The sequence below is a fragment of the Bactrocera dorsalis genome, chromosome 4 (genome assembly GCF_023373825.1).
Source record: "Bactrocera dorsalis isolate Fly_Bdor chromosome 4, ASM2337382v1, whole genome shotgun sequence".
Classification (NCBI taxonomy): domain Eukaryota; kingdom Metazoa; phylum Arthropoda; class Insecta; order Diptera; family Tephritidae; genus Bactrocera; species Bactrocera dorsalis.
In genome coordinates, this window is record NC_064306.1 from 1,083,052 (window position 1) to 1,102,078 (window position 19,027).

At 43.2% G+C, this 19,027-nt stretch overlaps 1 protein-coding gene across 4 annotated transcripts in view; it reads right to left on the reverse strand.

Moving 5' to 3' along the window:
- The window catches only part of LOC105230393 (protein PALS1), a 142,299-nt gene extending 123,859 nt beyond the window's left edge, over positions 1-18,440 (reverse strand). The window contains exons 1-4 of one of the 4 annotated variants that reach the window (XM_019991798.3): positions 18,210-18,440; positions 13,766-14,363; positions 1,132-1,314; positions 989-1,046 (exon numbers count right to left, since the gene is read on the reverse strand). In XM_019991798.3, the coding sequence (XP_019847357.2) occupies positions 989-1,046; positions 1,132-1,314; positions 13,766-13,852 (328 nt within the window). In that variant the 5' untranslated portion in view covers positions 13,853-14,363; positions 18,210-18,440. The remainder of the gene's footprint in view (positions 1-988; positions 1,047-1,131; positions 1,315-13,765; positions 14,364-18,209) is intronic. The other 3 variants (XM_049456093.1, XM_049456094.1, XM_011211133.4) reach the window with 3 other exon arrangements.
- Positions 18,441-19,027: the final 587 nt, after the last annotated feature.

A 19,027-nucleotide genomic window follows, 5' to 3' on the forward strand; every position in this document is an offset into this window, starting at 1 on the left:
CATTTGCCGCTCTTATGGTTGCGCTGGAGATGCTGCGCCAGCGCGCACGGTGGTAGCGGCAGCGCTGCGCGTATGATTGCCAATTGATGGCGTCGCTAATTGCTGGCATTTTGTCTTTGCACACGCATTTACAGCCAGGTGAATCGCGCTCTGTGCGTGTATTTATGTGTGCGCGTGCAGTGCGAAGGCTCCACACGGCGTATGAGTGCTTAATGAAACGGATAGGCGTAGCAGGAATAAGTGCGCGCAGGGAAATCAAAGCAGCTTGTGATTCAAAACTTGTGTAGACCGAGGAACACTGGCTCAAGTGGATGCAATTGCTTGCCGCATAAAAGAGTGCGTTTGATTGCTGATTGTGGTCATTAGTGAATGTGGCACGGCGGATTTGATGAATTGAGGCAGGCCTGACTGATTTTACGGTCAATTAGAGCTTTAGTTCATATGAGAAACAGGTGAATGTTCTAACTTTGTGGTGGGAGCGAGCTCCGAGAAGCTAGTGATGATAAATGCTTAGGGAGATTTAACAAAGATTGACATCTCTCGCAATGGCATTGTGCCAAACTTAGAAACTTAAAAAAACTTAACTTTAGAAAGTAAATAGCTTTGGATTTCACTAGGTAAAGCCAGGCTGTAAGCTGTTAATTCTTGGACCAAGATCCCAGGTTTGCTATCTAAGCACATTATGACAGCATGTTGTGATAATATTTCGTCTGACTAGGAGAGAGTGAGATAGGTGATAAGTACAGCCAAAGCGAGAAGAATCGAAGTTCAGATAAATAATCATTCTCCTCAGTTTATAGTACAACTGTATATTGCTATTTTTTCGCTATTTTCCTGATGTTCAAGGAAAGCTAATAATTTGGGTTTTCAAAGCATATGAAGAAAGGAAATTTCAGCATCCTAAGGCTGCTCTTTCGAGGCAGAGAGGCTCGATAGAAAATTTGGAGAGCTTAGATCTTTATTAAATTTGTATAAAGCTAGCACTTACCCAATCTGGTATCATTCTTCTTACGCACACGCAGGCAGATAGTGCAGGATTTTATGCACTGAAAGGAGAGAGCGAAAAATGTAAAATAAGAAAATCGTACTGCAATATTGGAAAATTAATTCTATCATTTCGGGATTACTAACCTCATAAATGTGGCGTATAATTTCCGCATATGAGATATTCTCCAAGGTCAGACCGTTGACCTCGAGTATCTCATCGCCCACTTCCAGATTATCGCGATCGGGCGGTGAGCCGTACAACTTGATTTTGCCTTCCACATTTTTCACTAATATAATAACGTAGCCCGATAACTCGACAACCTGTTGCTGCAAAGAGAAAAAGAGAAAGCAGCGAAAGAGCGTGATATTAATGCAAAGTTTGTTATTTACTAAAATTTAATATTAATTTCTATTATGTAATTAATTATAGATGTAAATGTATCAGACACACACACAACCATATACAAATAGACATATTAGCATTTGCTTGCAAATTCAAGGGAATACGTGGCGTATACGTAACCAAATCAATGTCTTGCAGAGACAGCGACGAAGTTACGCCCCAATGCCTACACACGTGGCTCACGAAACGCGTAAATGTGTGCGTACATGTGTGTGTGTACAAGGGCTGTAGCAGCCTTTTAGGCGTACGCAATTAAACCATGAACTACTTAATGGCCATGTGTGTGTGTGTGTGTGTGAATGTGGGTCTACAACTAACCAACTATGTGCTCACGTGTGTTTCTGTGGATGTGTGTCTGTCTAATAACACATAACTTAACCGAAAATTAATCTTATTTACATTACATAACCACAATTAGACGCCCAAGCGCCGACACGCACGCACACACACACAGTTGCAAGCATGTACTCGCCGCAGGAAGGAAGGAATGAAGGAAGTAAGGGTCGTCTCTGGCTGTCAACACACACGAATTTATGGTAAAAATCAACAGCCACGTTAATTACAACAAATTACTGTCATATCCTTTGTCATTATCCTATTTGCTTTCACCACTTCGAAGAACCTTAAACAGAAATGCCAAGAAAATGAAGTCAAATGCCAACAAACAACAATAACAAAATGTCGGAGCAAATTATTGCGAGGCAAAAAAAAAAGTGAAAACTGGAAATAAAAACATAAAATTCCAGTTGGACAACACCGGCGGTGGCCGAGCACCCTTGAGGCTGTCATTTGCTGCCTCATCACTACAATCAAGCATACATATCAGTATGTGTGTGTGTTTGATAATGTTTGCTGCTAACATCGTAGTTGCTGGCATTAAAAAGCAACAGTAATTGCCTACATGGAAGAACAAGGCAATAGCAACAACAACACCAATAACAGCAGCAGCCGCAACAACAGCGGTAGCAGCAGCACCGTGGCATACAGTTGGGCAATTAGCAATACCTGACTGCGTTTAAGCGCCACAACTACCCAGGCGCTGGCGGACTGGATGCTGGACACAGTGCTGTGGAGCGCTGTGGTAATAAATGATGGCACCTGCTCGGCCGCAAAAGTGAAATCAACGGCAGGAAAATTCGTAGGGCGCCAGCTAATGCAACGGCAACAAAAACAACTGCACAAAGTGAAACTGTAAACGAAAGTGGCGAAGATGTGGTAAACATAAATGACTAATAAAGGCAGTGAAGAGCGTGTGGGACATAGCTGCTCATAAACTATGACGGCGAGCTTTAACATGTGGCAGATGCAAGCCCGTCCTACTAAGCATAAATAAAGTACAACTTGCGCAAAGTTACAAGAACCACATTTTGGGCTTTTTACTTTATATGCTTGTTCGGTTTTCTCAACGAATTTCAGCATTTTTTTTAATCACATCAGATTTAGCAAAATCTTCAGCCAAAGAGCTTTCATTGACGAACTGTCAAAGCTAAACCAGCACAAATGGACAAGTTTCGCCGCTTCTTTCGAGTTTTAGACCTTATGCTTTATGTGGAATGGTCTATTGTCTAAGGCTAAAGGCTACGGTTCTACGATACCAGTCCTTTTTAAACACTAACTAAGGTACATGGTATTAAGAATGCGACGAAGTTCGTAACACCTAGAAGGGAACGTTGAAGACCCTACAATATTATGTATCTAACTATCTTTATTGGTATTTAGTTTGAAAGTAGTCATCAAAAGCTCTTTGCTGAGTCAGGTACATAGCCACCTATTCTACAACAGATGCTCCGAAAAAGGTTTATTATTCCAAAGTCCACGCAAAACGAATACGGCTGTGCAAACTGACGTTGAGCAATACCAATAGCTCCGTCAGGATCGGGAAGAACCTCTCCGAGCCGTTCGGTACCAAACGAGGTTTCAGACAAGGTGACTACCTTTCGTGTGACTTCTTCAATCTGCTGCTAGAGAAAATAATTGGAGCTGCAAAGCTAAATAGGGAAGGAACCGTTAGTTCTGCTTTCTCCAGAATGGATAAGGAAGCGAAGCAAATGGGTCTGGTAGTGAACGAGAGCAAGACGAAGTATCTCATCTAAACAATCGTTGCACTCGCGACTAGGCTCTCTCGTCACTGTTGACAGTCATAACTTCGAAGTCGTAGATAATTTCGTCTATCTCCGAACCTAAGGCACGAAAGATGACAACAGCTGATGAGTCTACGTTACGAGTTTTCGAAAGAAAGGTTCTGCGGAAGATGTATGGTGCTTTACGCGCTGGCCACAGCGAATATCGCATTCGATGGAACAATGGGCTGTATGAGATGTACGCCGTCATAGTTCGGCGAATTAAGAGACAGCGGCTGTGCTGTCTAGGTCATGTCGTTCAAATGGACGGAAACACTCCAGCTCACGAAGTTTTCGACGCAGTACATGCCGGGGGAAGCAGAGGAAGAGGAAAACCTCCACTCCGTTGAAAAGACCAGGTGGAGAAGGACCTGGCTTCGCTTGGAATCTCCAATTGGCGCTACGTAGCTCGGCTATATCAGCCTTAGCGGTGTCTATGCCAGCAAAGAAGAAGAATAATTCCAAAGTCCAATAGTCATGGTACCAAAACCAGTGTTATACTTGTACAAGTATTAGGAAAGCAACCACGAAGCCAAAATTTCTGCTACCAACAAACTTTGGTCAAGCTGTGATGAGATGGAGAACTCATTTCTTAAAGAAACATTCCTCCAATGGTGTAATGATTAAAGCTGATTTCCGAAGAAAGGGATTTTATTTCACGAAATCCGCTAGAGTATATCAAAGAAACCGAAACTAGTTCATAATTCGAAATTAGTACATTATCGACCCGACCCTTTGACTCTACATCATGTTTGCACCGTTCTAATGTTGGCCATCGTTCGTTACGCCTTTCAATGCTGATAACTTTGCTCGTTTGCAAAGCCTTTTCCTGGCAAAAACCTTAAGAGATTTCATTGCTATTGTGAAGCATTTGGAACCAAATGTTAATTCAACAGAGATAAAAGTTCTCAAAAAGCCATTAGAGCAACAATAAAACTTTATAATTGCGCCAAAATGAGGCAAACGAAGCGTCCAGACAAAATCGTGGCAAACAAAGTGGTGCTGCCAGCGGAAATAACAATGGCTGCGGAAGTAGAAGTAAATGCCAGAAACAGACGCCATAGCAAAGTATAACCAAACTGCGGAGGTGAAAGGTCAGCCCAAGCGGAAAATAGAGCTGAGGCGTTTAAGGGGACGATTAGCAACAAAAGCTTGAGGACGCGGAACCGATAAAAGTTGATAAGAACACCCAACGAATTTAAAAGACGGGCATCAAAGACTATAAATTGTGGGAAGCTGAACATTAACGGCAGTTCACAGTGCCAAAAACAAAAAATTAAAATAAAATAGACACAAAGTCTAAGACAAGTGCTTATAGGAATTGCTAATTTAAAAATGCAACAAAAGCGCGACCTGCAACTCAACAGCGGAGCAAAGAAAGGGGCGCACACAAAACGAGAAAAGAAAGAAGGTGCACAAAATGGCCTAAAAGCTTTGCCAAGTGCCAGGAAAGTAGGTGCTCGACAACAAAAGCAAATCTCTTCAACAACAACAAGCGGCACGGCGCAACAATTGCCGCAGCAACAAGCAAACAAACAAAGCAAACTCACGACAAACGAACGTCAGCCGACTAAACGACAAGCGATGCAGTGTAAGAGCAAGGTCCACAGGTGCCGAGTAGATGAAATGTTGAGGTGATGGGCTGCTTGGGGCCGTCCAGCAGACTTCAAGCCGTGCAGGAGGCACTGGGCATGAACGAAGTCGCCCAGCTTGAGCGGAGGTCGCCTGTTCTGGGTGGCGCAAACAACGTCGCATAATAGAGCACAACTATTTCGCCAGCAGCGCTGCGTTGCTGCTGCTACTAAATGCCATGCCAGCCAGCCAGCCTGTTGGCAGCGCGCCAGTAATGTCGACAAGCTAACAATCGACCGTTCAACACGGCACTGACGGCGAGTGGGCGCACAACAACAACGAACCCTATTCAGCAAGCACCAGACAACAGGCACAGGAAGCACCCACCAGCATGTGGAAGTGGCAGCAACAGCATGCGCTGCCACAAAGTGCAATCAAATGTCTGCTTTCTGTCCGCGCCTCCCCCTACCACTTTGCACTAAGCGCTCATGCGACCTCATGCCACACAGAGCGTTTATGTTAGTGCACTCCGCCCAATCTTTCTCCATTCCTACAGTTAAAAATCATAAAATCAGCACTGTTGCCGTCGACATGCTGCAGCGCTTGTCGCACGGTAGGTGTCGCTGTTGATTGCTGGCCCCCTTGCATGGCTGACACTCTAATGCGCACAATACACGTGCTTTGTTGTTGGCATTGGCAGTGCAATTGCACTTGTTGTACTTTACACTATTGTTACATGCCATTTGCGCTGTTGCCACTGCGCGCTTTTGTTGTTGTTGCAGCAGGTCTATATCATCGCATTGTGCACATTGAAGCGTCCTTGATGCCCATTGTTTTCTAGGCTGTCGCGCCGTTTTGTTTGATTTTACAGTGGTGCTGGTGTTGCTGTTGTTGTTTTTGTTGCTTTTGGTCGTTGTTTGAGCCTTGTTCCCGTGCATGTGCGGACGTGTGTATTTGTGTTTAGCCTCACTTGAATGCCACCACGTCGCTTTGGAGCAACTCCATCGCTGTTGTCGCGCCACGCCCACTTTATTGGTGTCAACAACGCAAACAACACGCACGTCCATTCAGCCTGCTGACATTCAAGTTGACTTGCTGACACATTTTTGTTGTTGATTTGCGTTCTCACTGGCTTCCATGGCCTTAGCACAAGGACCTTTGCCACGCTTTTTGTTTGTTTTGTTGTAAATTCGTCCGAAAAAAGCTCGCAAAAATATGAGCAAATAAATTCCAGTCCTTTCGTTTACATTTCTGTTTTTGTTGTTGCTGCTTTTAAACTGTCGTTGACGTTACGAGCAGTTACGTTGTGTTGTTGGCGCTGCGGTCTGGCTGCTCTGTGGTCTGTGTGGTTTTCAAGTAAATAAATTTCGTAGATTGTGAAAATTATATGAGAGAGTTAAGCGAAGGTGGAGAACACCAAATAGCTGTTAACAGGTGTTGTGATTGGTGCATGTTGCGGCAGAGAAACACCGAAATCTGAGAGCTTCATGAATCGCTCAACTTCTTTAACTTAAATTGTTCTTTATTAGTCTTTAGACCTTCAATTATTTGTCGTCCTTCAGTCCTATACCAAGGCACTACCGCTTTTTTCATCCACTATCTAGTTTCTTTTATACCTTTCACTCTCTCTATTATTATTCCATCTTTTCGGACTTTCATAAATGATTTAGAACCCACAGAACCTATAAATAATATACAGGTTACGAGCTAAGTTAACAGAACCATCACGAAGTGAAGAACCATACATTGGTTACCTACGAAGAAACTGGAATGGCGTTGTCTAACCTTCTCAGTAAGGCCTGTGTAAAGTTTAGGGAGAGGTATAGAAAAGGGCAATATCTCTTTGAGAGACTGTCAGGGAATGTCTCGCTTCATACAAGAAATACTATAAAGGTCAAGCTGTCGAAATGTCATACCGTGTGCTAGAGCTTTTGATAAATCATTTTGAAAAGCATAAGAGACATCGTCTCCGCAATGCGTATGACACGTGGTCAACGGATCTAAGATCTCAAAACTTATTACAAACCACAATAAATAATTAACAGTGAAAATTTTGAGAAATCCAAATGAACTTGTTGCAATGACGAAATATCACACCTATTTGTCTGAGACAAAAATCCTACACAAACAGAGCTTTATAGGCGTTAAATGCGATGTAACAAAACACAAGACAAACTCACTCGATTTGCAGAGCAAGAAAACAACGGAGCAAGAAGAAAGAGAAATCAAACCGCAGCAGAAAGCAAAGCCGAAGTCAAAGCAGACGCGTTAAATTTTGGCAATTCATAAAAAATATGACAACAAAATAACAATTATCTTGATGAATGGCACAGGCAGAGGCACAGCAAGGCAAGCAGGCAAGTACGCGCTCTTCAAAACCAAGCCAGGAAGCAAAGAAGCAGGAAGCAAAAACCCATGCGAGCACACTCAAGAGCTTCCGCATGCCTCGATATGTATGTTCATATATATTTATATGTGTGTGTGTGTAAAGCAGTCACAAGTGCGCGCACGCGAGCCAAAACTGTCAACTCCAATCTATGTTCGAGCGACACGCGCGCTGCGGTGAAGCACAGAAGGCGAAAAAAACATAAAAAGGCTGCTGCTTTTTGAGCAGGCGACATATTTGCAGGGGAATGCGTGGCACAGCTAACACCAACGACAGCCGCAGCCGCAGCCGCAGCCGAAGCAAAGTCTCGCAAGCTAGCCAACTTTAATGGCAGTAAATAAATATTCAGATTGACGGTTGGGCGCGTCCCGCATGCTGTGCTATTTAACCTACTCAACTGCCGCTCCACACACCCAAGCATGCCCACAAAAGTGTGCGCTCAGCACAAGCATGAATGGCCACAGACACACCCTCATTTTGGCATTGTGCGTTGAAGACTAACTCCACCGCCCCCGCCAAGCATCCGCACAGCATCTACAGCTGCCAACTCACATTACAAGTAATTGTCAACTCTGTCTTTTGACTGACTGAATTGCTTGAATTACGCATCCCACCCGCTTACCAAGGCGACCGTTCGCAGCACTCGGCCCCTATACTGTTAGCACACAGCACACCTAATACCACAATTCATTTTATTATTAAAATGTGTTTGTGAATCCTTTGTCGTCTTTTATTCCGTTGGCATTGGCTTAAGCTCTACTAAACTAGACGACCAACTTGTATGCTCGGAATATCTCGGCAGCCGTCAATGCAAGCCTCGCTAGGTTTCGTAAACGCCACAGTCTGCCACTGGCTTTTCTTGCGCTGTGGCGTCGTAAGCTTGTGCGACGCTGCTTTCGACGCATCTTTCTTCGTTCGGCTGTATCTAACGGTTTTGGCAAGTGCAGCGTCCACTCAAAAGGTCCCTCATGAAAAATTACAGTAATTATGTAGAAATTATGCATTGTTGAGCTTATATTCACACACGCGGAGTAAGAGTGGCAAAGGCAGTTAAGAACGTGGAAAAGCCCCCAACGACGCAGAACTCCAACGGCAGTTTACTTTGAGAAGCAGACTGTTTGCTTTGTTAAAGTTCAAGACCTTCGTGCGACCGTTGAGTGCCTATGTTTGAATTGATCTAAGCATTAAACATTTTTAAACATTAACAAAGCAACCAAACGGACTTTAATAAAAAGGCCTTTGAGGTCGATCGCATTGTTCACAGCCGCTTAGCCAAAGCATTGACCATGAGTTAGTTGTCTTTTCATGGAACCAACTAAGCACTACAAGAGATAAGGAGCAAAAAGTCTCCACAACAACAGCCGAGCATGTGCGAGAGTACACGCCTAAGAGTCGGCAACGAACAGTTGACCCAGTGCCACGCTGCGTGAGAGCACAGTTGATAAGCGGTAGGAAAGTGCGTGAGCTTCGTGAGGAAAACCATAGTTCGCGTACCACTAAGGGGCGTTATTGCTATAGCTGTCAAATGGCCAGCATCAGCTGTCAAAAGTTAGGCGCTGATAGCAGCGGCAGCGGCACGATAAACAATACACGGCAGTAGGAAGCGCTTAGGTAAGGAGAGAGTTAGGCAAGTGAGTAATGGCGAGAGAATCGGGCGTACGAATGTGAGGTATTTGAAAAGCCAAAGCCAATTTTTGTAGAGTTTCACAGATTTTCTATATTCTACTATACCACCCACCACGTATTAGAGGCCCGCTGCTTACTTTTGCTTTCACTTCTGTACTCTTCCACCCGTAGGTACCCTGCAAGCCGGCTGCGTGACATGCGCACTCGCTAGATTCAAGGATGCGAACAAATATGCCGCACTCGTACGTGCGACACATACACCCATACACATTCGGCAGCTAACGAAAGCCAACAAAGAAGATGCTGAAAGGAACTGCAAAATGTTATGTATGGCACAAGCAGCTACAGCGGACTGCGCCGCGTCAAATAAACGTGTTCTAGGTTACGCCACAGCCACGGCAGCAAGAAGCAGCGTAGTGGAGAAGCCTTCGCAGCAAAGCAGTACCAGCGTCGGCGTTGGTGGTACGAAATTAGGTCGTATCTGTTAGGCGCTGCTGCGCCGTCAGAACGATGCGTGTCCTTACGTATTCGCCGCCGAAATAAATATTGAATGACAAAAAGTATTTGTCGAGAATTGAAAAGTTTCTACCGAAGTAGTGGGCAGTCATGTACGAAGAAGTTAAAGTGTTTAAGTGGACAGATGAAAGAATAACATCGTGCCACTACCAAAAAGTGGGATAAACCCACGGTATAGAAAACACTAACTATTCATTTTTAACAAAAATCCATCATAACACATCATTTGTTGAAATACCGCTAAGCTTTTATACAAAATTGCCTTTACAGAAAACAAGTTTACCCAAAAAACGCTTTGAATCTCGCTTACAGTGTTTCTAAGTCGCATTTATATAACGATAGGCTGAGAAGCATATGAATGCCGTCTTGTCAAGTAATCAGTCAACAGTCTTATCCACAGGAATTGTGGTTAAATTTTTCTTCATTTTTAACTTTTCTTTCGTTCTGAGGACTTAAAGGTCTTTATGAGCTCGCTAAGCTTTAATTAGCCGTACTCAAACTTTCTACAGATTATTGCTAAACTTTCAGTTCGTACAGAACACTATTTACAAATAGCAAACAAAGCAGTACCAACACCCAAATACTACTAAAAAAGTTTTATAAAATATGCCTGTGGCTTGCCTGAAGAAGTTGCGCTCACACATGATCCAACAATCAACACATCAAGCGGCCACATTGTGCATTCACCCGAGCATCTCCCCAGCTCATTCATTTCACCTTTCAATTTTCACTCAATTACCATTGTTAATTCATACAGTTATGCTAGTCACTAATCCCTAATCTCTCAATTACACCGACTATTGCACTGTTGCAACAAACACCCCGGCTCGGCACAATCAACGAGCCGCCCTCCTCGACCATTTTGACAGGTCACATAAAGAGTCAAACATTTATTGGCCATTTGAGTGCAAAATTCAAAACTTCTATGACCGTTAGCCTGATCGACCGGCACACCGACCGTTCAACGACAAATGAATGCAACCGATTATGCTTGACGAGCGAGAGGACATGCAAACACAGATAGGTCTACAGCAGTACAATACACAAGTGAACAATCAAATTCATGTGCTGGCCCATAAATGAATCTATTATTATTGACGGCCAGTGGGGCGGTGGACTCGATTGCGGACCACAAACTCACATCTAGACCAGTACTCATACAATGAACAGTACAACAAAACTGTGAATGACCCCGACCGAGTGGCCATGTCGACAACAACAGCATTGCACATCGACGGCAATCGAAAGTGTTGTGTCGTTTTAGAATTGGCAAGCGGGCGCAAGTCGTTGGCACAATCGTGGTGGCAGTTAGTTGTTCTGCGCCCAAAAGCAGACTAATAACTATTGTGTGGGCGCAGGCAAGCGCGCTAATAAATATAATAGGACCAGTACATGCGTAGGGATGCGTGCGTATTTGTGAATGTGTAACGCCTACGCCGCTGGGAGAACTGTCTACAATTTTCAATTGTATTTTTGGGTTCTGAAGTATGAAAGTGAGCCGTTGTGTCGAAGGGCATGTGAATGGCTGGCACACAAGCAAGCACAAAAGGTTTAAATGAAAGCAAAAATTGTGTGATCCTTTGCTTTTAGCACACACATCCTTCATTTTCATTACCCGAACGTTTGGCTGTGGCTTTTGGCGATAAGCTTAAATAGTAAAATGAAATCGTATGTGACTCTTTGGAGCTTTTACTATTTACTGTAGTGAATGCCGCCTGCCGCAACGTCTGTGGAGATAATGTTAGATACTTGATTAAGCCAAAAGGGAATGCATATAATGAACACAGTTAAATTAAGAGTACAGCTTGGAACATATTCTCTTTGAACCTTATTCCCAGTGGGATTTGCAGAATGCATCGCATTATTCGAAAGGTAAACAGCGCGTTCTCCGTCTAACAATTATGTCACAAGGCCTGACATAAAAATAATTCCAGATCTTCGAATACTTTTCAGAAACATCTCTGGTTTTTAAGCGCGTAGCATTTTGCTTTGCACATTATATACATCAAAGATCTCAACGGTTTTTTTTTGTATGGAATTTGTGCGCCAGAGTTTTGATCCGGCAACATTTTCCATGAAGCCGCAATAACACCCTAACGACGACCGCTGCTCCCAGTCACTTTCTCTGCATACAACCCTTGCAGTAGGGCGCATAAAAAATCACAACCGTTTTGCTCTAATATTTTTTATGTTCATGTTATTGCTTGCTAGTTTTATGAGCTCGTCTAAGTACTCACGCAGTTTGTACATACAAATTATATGTAATTTGCAGTTTCTACTCATATTTTCCACATTCAATACAGCTGCCTGCTTGTGTGCCTTGTAGCGTCACTTGAGTCGTCGCCAACATTTGGCTTTCCGTCCGTAGCTGCGCTAGCGCTTTCAATAATCATTCAACAGTCCGCAAACAAACACATAAAGAAGCAGAACATTTGGTGAACAAGCAAACAAAATTTGCTTTGGATTAGATTACGACGACTTCATTCGCGCCAATCGCGTATCCACAGACTTCGCAGCATCCACAAAATCGATGACTGAATATAAATCTGGTGGCATAAAGCAAGCCATCAGCGCTTGCGAATCATCGGCCGATTGTGCGTTTTCTTTTTTTGGCGCTTCATTTGCTCTGCCTTGACGCATGCCCCAGGGTCGCATAAAAAGTGCTTAAAAATGTCATTCGTTTGCGGTTTCCGCATATTTTTCTGTTTATTTCTGCAATTTTCACGACTGGCTTTTTGGCATGTGCTAGTGCGGTATTTTACGAGCGCACAGCTCCAACTACTTCTCCATTGTTTAAGTTATTTGATTTTTTATGAAGTCGCATTTTCTGCGGTTGCTCTATTTGGATTGTGGACTTAATTGAACAATAGAAAGCTTAGCTTTATCAGCTGTTGCTGTCAGGCCGCAAGCGAGTGCTTAGAAGTAGAGGCGCGCATTTGCCTGTCGTGTCCTGTTTTTCATTTATCGCTCTATTAGCGTGTGTGCTGTGGTTGATTTACGAGTTCGGGCGCGTACACGCCACACAACGACTTAAGTCGTAAAGCTTATTTTTGCTGGAATGCAATAAAAGCTATGCTTGATAACACGTTTACACTTATATGTACGCGCAAACGGATATGTCAGACCCGTGGGACCCATTCTTTTTGGTGTGTTGTACACTTCAAACGAACTACTGAGCTCTCAATGGCAGTCTCAGAGCGCTACTTTGAGTGTATTAAGCTGAATTGGTTTACTTTGCCACATGTAACACACTTGTCAATGACGACATGATTTACAATTATTACTGCATCGGAAACTCTTTCATTGAGGCAAGCCAGAAGTTCATTATTAATGAATATATAAGTTGTGAACCAGAAACGGTCGTTTCCCGTCAGAACGTATCTACAGTGGTCCGCAGAGTATTTCACAGATGCAAGAGAGCATACTAAAACTATTGGCCAAAGGATTGTGATCAAATTTCACAATTTACTCTAAACATATTGACGACAAAGCACTTAGCCGACTAACAGGGACTCGTGGTTTAGCTACGCACGATACGTCAGTCATCTTCGAAATTTTTAAAATTCAACTAATTAGCGATATAAGAATGTGCGTAAATTATTTGTGGTAGTTATTCTGGGTATCCAGCCACAGCGACTGTACTCAATCCCTATTTCTTCGTCCGTGCCGAACACCCCAGGCAACGTGAACAGCTTTGCATGAGATGCGGTAACCAACCCGTATAGCTGCCAGGGTCACGGCCAAGAGAGAGGGAGCCTTGATGAGGTCATTCCGAGGTAATCGATTTAAGGGTTAAACAAAGTCGCAGCGTCTGCCCACCAGCGAAAAGATCCATAGACTCAAGATTCATAAGTGGACAATGGAAGCAAGGGCGTCTACGCATCCAATGAAAGAACCAAGTGCAAAGTGACCTGTCTGGACTTGGGACGTACAACTGGCGTAACTCGACAAAAGATAGAAGCAGCTGACGAAGTTTTGTGTTCTCGGACCAAAGCGACCTACGGTTGCAGTTCAAAAGGAGAAGAAGAAGAATGTGTTCTAGATTATATACTTTCCAGCTTTGCAATCTCCACTAAGAAGAAGGAGGTAACAGCCGGAGCAGCTCTACGGATCTACAATGTCGAATCTTTGTTTGGAAAATATTGTCAGACTTACCTTTCCCGACGACGAGATCGTTGATTGCGACGGTGTACCCGATGATTGTGCCGATAAAGCCGTTCGACCGCTGCTGTTCGCTTGCATTTCAGCGCGGCGCCCGTGCGCGGCCTCAGACGGCTCTTGAGCGTTTGGTCAGCACCGATGTGGTACAAGCGCCGTGCAATGCACACTCACACGCACACGCGGTAGACAACACAATCACAAAAACTTTTAAGCGTTACGTCATGCACAGCTTGTGAGAATGAGCGGGGCAATACACACGCACGCACTACACCTCCAAACACGTGCCCTCAACTACTCATTGTCGCTGCAGCGGATGTGCACTGTAAGCATGACACGACAAAGCTTGCGGCAGGCATTCGAATTTTGAAGGTTTATGCATTTTCACGTTTGCACTTGGCATTTTGAGCACTTTTCCGCGAGGAGATTTCACTTTCGTTAATTTCTATGCAACACTTTAATTTGTTTTATTATTTTTAATTTCTGCTTTAGATAACACTATTTTTGATTTTTACTGGTTACATTTAAATATTATTTCAAACACCACGCAAATTTTCATATTTCAATTAATGAAGGCAAGAGAATGGCAATATTGCTAAAATAGAGAAAAACACACTTTACAAACACTTCATCCCGTTGTTCGGCTATATTTAGATGGCTTAAAGTATTCGGCGCGGCTGCGTAGGCGCTTAAAGCTGCGACGGCGAGAAATTCGACAGCACGCAAATTTATTGATTGTATATTCGGTCAATAAATGCGCTATAAAGTGGCTGGAAGCATAATTAACTGAGTCTACGCACCATTGAGCACAACGGGTGTGAGCAAATGGCTCATAAACGTACAATTATGGGCAGAAATAAATTCAAGATACTCATAGAAAGGAGGATAACCATACAAATACAAATAAAATCAGGAGGCAAGTCGGTAACTACGGTTGCATCGACACTATATCACCCTTTACAAATACAAAAGGTTCTTGATTTTATTCGGTCAGTTTGTAAGACAACTATGTGCTATAATGAACCGATCTGAATCCGATCTCTTCGGAGATTGTAGCATTGTCTTTGACAATAATCCCTGCCTATTTTTCATATAAACACTTGATCCGAGTTGTCCGATATCGTTTCCTACAAATGGCAGGCAGACAGAAGACATGGCTAAATCACTTCAGTTCGGCATGCTGACCACTTACATATGTACATATATATTTTATAGGGACTCTGACGTTTCCATTTGGGTTTTACAAACTTCTTGGCAAACTTATGTACTTAATTAGGAATGGCGGACACAAAGCGATATTCGCAAATATTTTTCCAGTATTTTATAGTGAAGTACACACCCTATGATGACCAAAACGTAATCACATCGGTGTAGAAGTATCTTGACTCTGCACTCTAGTCTCTCCTAAGATACTTTGTCCAAAATATCTAGTAAATGGATATTTTCCAGTAGTGGATGATAGCAGAAAGAGTTGAATTCCTTATTGTACATGACCAAGTGGTGAGGAATGTAGCATCACTTGATGCTTTGTATTGACCGCAATTTGCGAATGCGGAACCGACCATAAAGTGACCTAACCTAACGAAATGCGACTTCAAAATCTCCTATAAAATTGTTTTCCGAGCTAACACCTAAAATGTGGTATTTATCCAAAAATAGATGCGGAAAACAACACGCACGAATACGCACGTGTAACTACAGCAACAACCCAAGCCAATCAGTACTTGTGCTTGGCAGCATTTTAATTTCAGCGCTGCTACAAAATGTTCGAATTGACACAACTGTCACGAGAAGAACGCTAAACAAAAGTTACAACAACTACTACCTCACATATGTGAGGTGCTGTTAGCAACAACTTTATGGAAAACATGAGCTGGCAGCGGAAACAGCATTGAAACTTCCTTACACTGACGAAGGCAGACCAAAAAACCTGCCGCCACATATACGAACGCACAAGTACTTGAGCTCGCACCACCAGCCATGTATCCATCCATCCAGAATATGCTGTTATGGAAGTTTTGCCTACAAAAGACAGGCACTAGCCCAAGTGACAGCTGCGTGGCCATGTGACAACCAACGCGGTGAGTGTATGTGAAGGCATGGATGAATGAATGGCTGGACATGTCGGTGGACAAAGTTATCGATGAGCAGTTGAGTGAACGCTGTAGACAAGGGGGAGGCAGTTGCGCATTTGAATGAGGATGGAAGTGCTGGTGTTGACGCATTTTCAAATGCTGTTTACTTTTCATCTAAAAGGCTATGTGTGAGCGCTATGATTACAAAATCAATAGTGAAATGTGGTCAAGAAGATCGAAGCCGTAAACTGAGCTGAGACACTAAATTATTTCCGGTCAAAATTAATAAAATTCTAGAAAAATCAAATTCAAGATTTGATAAAAAGAATTAGTGTACGACTAGCTTCACGAATATGTTTAAATAGTATTAACAAAAACAATCATACATATGTACCAAAACCCGGGCATGAATTCTAGAAGTGATCTGAATACTACCGGAAGTAGCTTTAATTCGAAGGCGTTTCTAGGCATGTTATAGCTTTCTAATCGAACCTCTTTCATGGCTTATATAAATAAAGAAAGTATCTAATGATACATTAGCCGTTATATATTTACACATTTTATTAACCAATCCTCCACCAAAATTACCACATCTCAATTCAATTCAAAGACTATAACTATATGAAAACCAAAGTATGAACGCAAGTGCCAGACCTAAGAATGGCATAGTAAGACACAAGCGACAGTAATGCTGCGCCCACCTCAATTTATGTCCTTAGCAAATGCTAGGGAGGTCTAAATACGCACAATATTTCCACAACCCTTCTTGAAATGCCAAATTTCTCACACCCTTCTCGCATAGCTCGTTAGATATATAACACCTCGAGCAAGGATAACAATAAATATTACAACAACAACTACTGCGAAGTTTAATAAAGCTAACAAGCCATTAAAAGCGGCACGCCTCCACCCAAAAAGAGCTGCGGCAGTGCTGCTCAAAGCGGAGCAACAGAAGAGTTAGCTGCGATAATGATCAAGTTGTGTTGTAACTAGGAAGCAACAAAAACGTCAAGGCAACACTAGTTACAGAAACGTGTAACAAAAATGGCAGACGAAGATTTGCCAACAGCATCAGCACCGTTTGAAGCAGCAGTCGCGGCAGTGACACAAAAATGCTAGGCAGCTTGTATTCACGTTTTGTTGTTGTTGCCATTGTTTTTTGTGCTTTTTATATGCGCTGCTGACACTTATACGCAGCTCCTTGCCAATTGAATATGTATACGAGAATCTGCTAATGGCTGCTGCTGCTGCTGCTGAGTTTAATATGCAAATCAGAACGCTTCTAAGGAAAAGAAGTGGTAATAAGTGGAAACAATCGGCTTCAAAGCACACTTTGAGGGCAACGCGTTGGACACATAAAGCACCAAGCTGGCTGAATGAGAAGGTGAAGTTGGAGAGAAGCGCCGTAGAAGCAGCTATTGTTTGGGCAATTTCATAGCTGGTGCGCCTGCACCTCCGACGGCACGTCAAATTTACGTTCTACGCCTTGTGGCATGCCGGAAATTGTTGGCGCGTATGCACATTATATTTAAATATACATATATAGTTTCTGTACGCACTCATTAAGATGCCAACGCTTCCGAAATGCGCTATTGGCAGCTGTCGTGGCGTGACTTGCGTACAATTAATTAGTTTGCTGTTTTTGTTGTTGTTTTTGTAAACGTAATTAATAAATAAGATTTTTCGTTGTGATCAAAGTTACTGTCGTAGCGTTTAAATTTTGCGGTTAACACCGTAATGGGTTAATGCATAAACATGTGGCTACAAACTGCGTCGACACAAGCATAGCAACAACAACCATGTTTAGTGGGCGCTTAACGCCCACCTAGCACGCGCTGCGACTTTGCGACTTGAAAGCGCGGCGACCAGCGCAAAAAAAAAATTAATTTCGCCATTCGTCCTGCCAACATGTGTCAAGGCGAGCGCTGAATACACAGGCTTGCATACATATGCACACATTTAAGTATCTACACGACATTATTTGCACATTGTGTTGCCACTTTTGTAGGTTAAGTAACTAATTTTCTGCTGTATTTGCACAATCATGCCCTGCAGCCAGAAATTGGCCGAAAACTAATTTTTATTTGCGCTTGCGACTTTTGCATGTTTTCCACGCACACACGCATTTTCAACAGCTGCTAACGCTCGTGTGGCTGGCGCTGTCGCTGCGCTGCTAGCCACCGACTACTGTCACTCGCTAAGTGGGTAAATAGGGCGTGTGCGGAGTGGGCCGCAGCAGCCCTTGCTTGCAACTTTTTCACACACACACTTCGGCTGCCTTCGCCACCGCGTCCAGCATTTCTCATCTGCATACTTGCGTTTTTCTTCTACTTTTTACACACACACACACATTTATTTGCACATACTTTTTGAATTTTTTTCGACATTGAGCTCTGGCTTTCAACGGTTACAACTTAATTTTTTGCCAACTTTAACACACACCGTTATAACGCCATTACAACTAGCCAAGACGTTTTTAAGCAAATACAAAATTTTCATTGCTGCTATTTTATAAAAATTCTGTAAAATTGCTAAGCGCACATAGCACACACGCGGCGGCACTTGTCATTTCGTGTACGATTTCGTTAGATTCCTGCGCGTTACTGAGCGAGTTTGCATATCACACAAAATTTTCACATCGCCGCAGCAGCAGCAGTCACGAACAGAAGGACGACAGCTGTCTCAGCTTAGCTCAGCTGTGGAGCACGAGCAACGGGCTATACATGTGGCCGCTTGTCTCCCATTAGCCCGCATCCAACACGGAAATCACGCGTGGACAGCGAGAGATGCTGGATGCAAGAGCACCAAATCTTGGCGCAGACACGCATGCCTGCCCTTTGGAGACTTTATTGAGCACCACAAACAACTCACCGATTCACTAGCAAGCAACCACCGACCCGCACGGTGTGGCGCTGATAAGACAAACGCTAAATTACTATACACGCGCAAGTAAAAAGGAAATCACTTTTCGCGAATGTGCAAAGGATGCCAACAGATGTTCAACTAATTTACGGACAGCTGCAAAATGGCGGTCCATATGACGGAAGTAAAGACACAAACAACGGTTCTTGTCGATTGCTATGTCATATATGTACATAGCTAGCCAAGACACCAACCCAAAGAGCGTGCTGCCATTATGGTTATAAGAAATATTTTACATATTTTTACGTTCTATATTTAAATA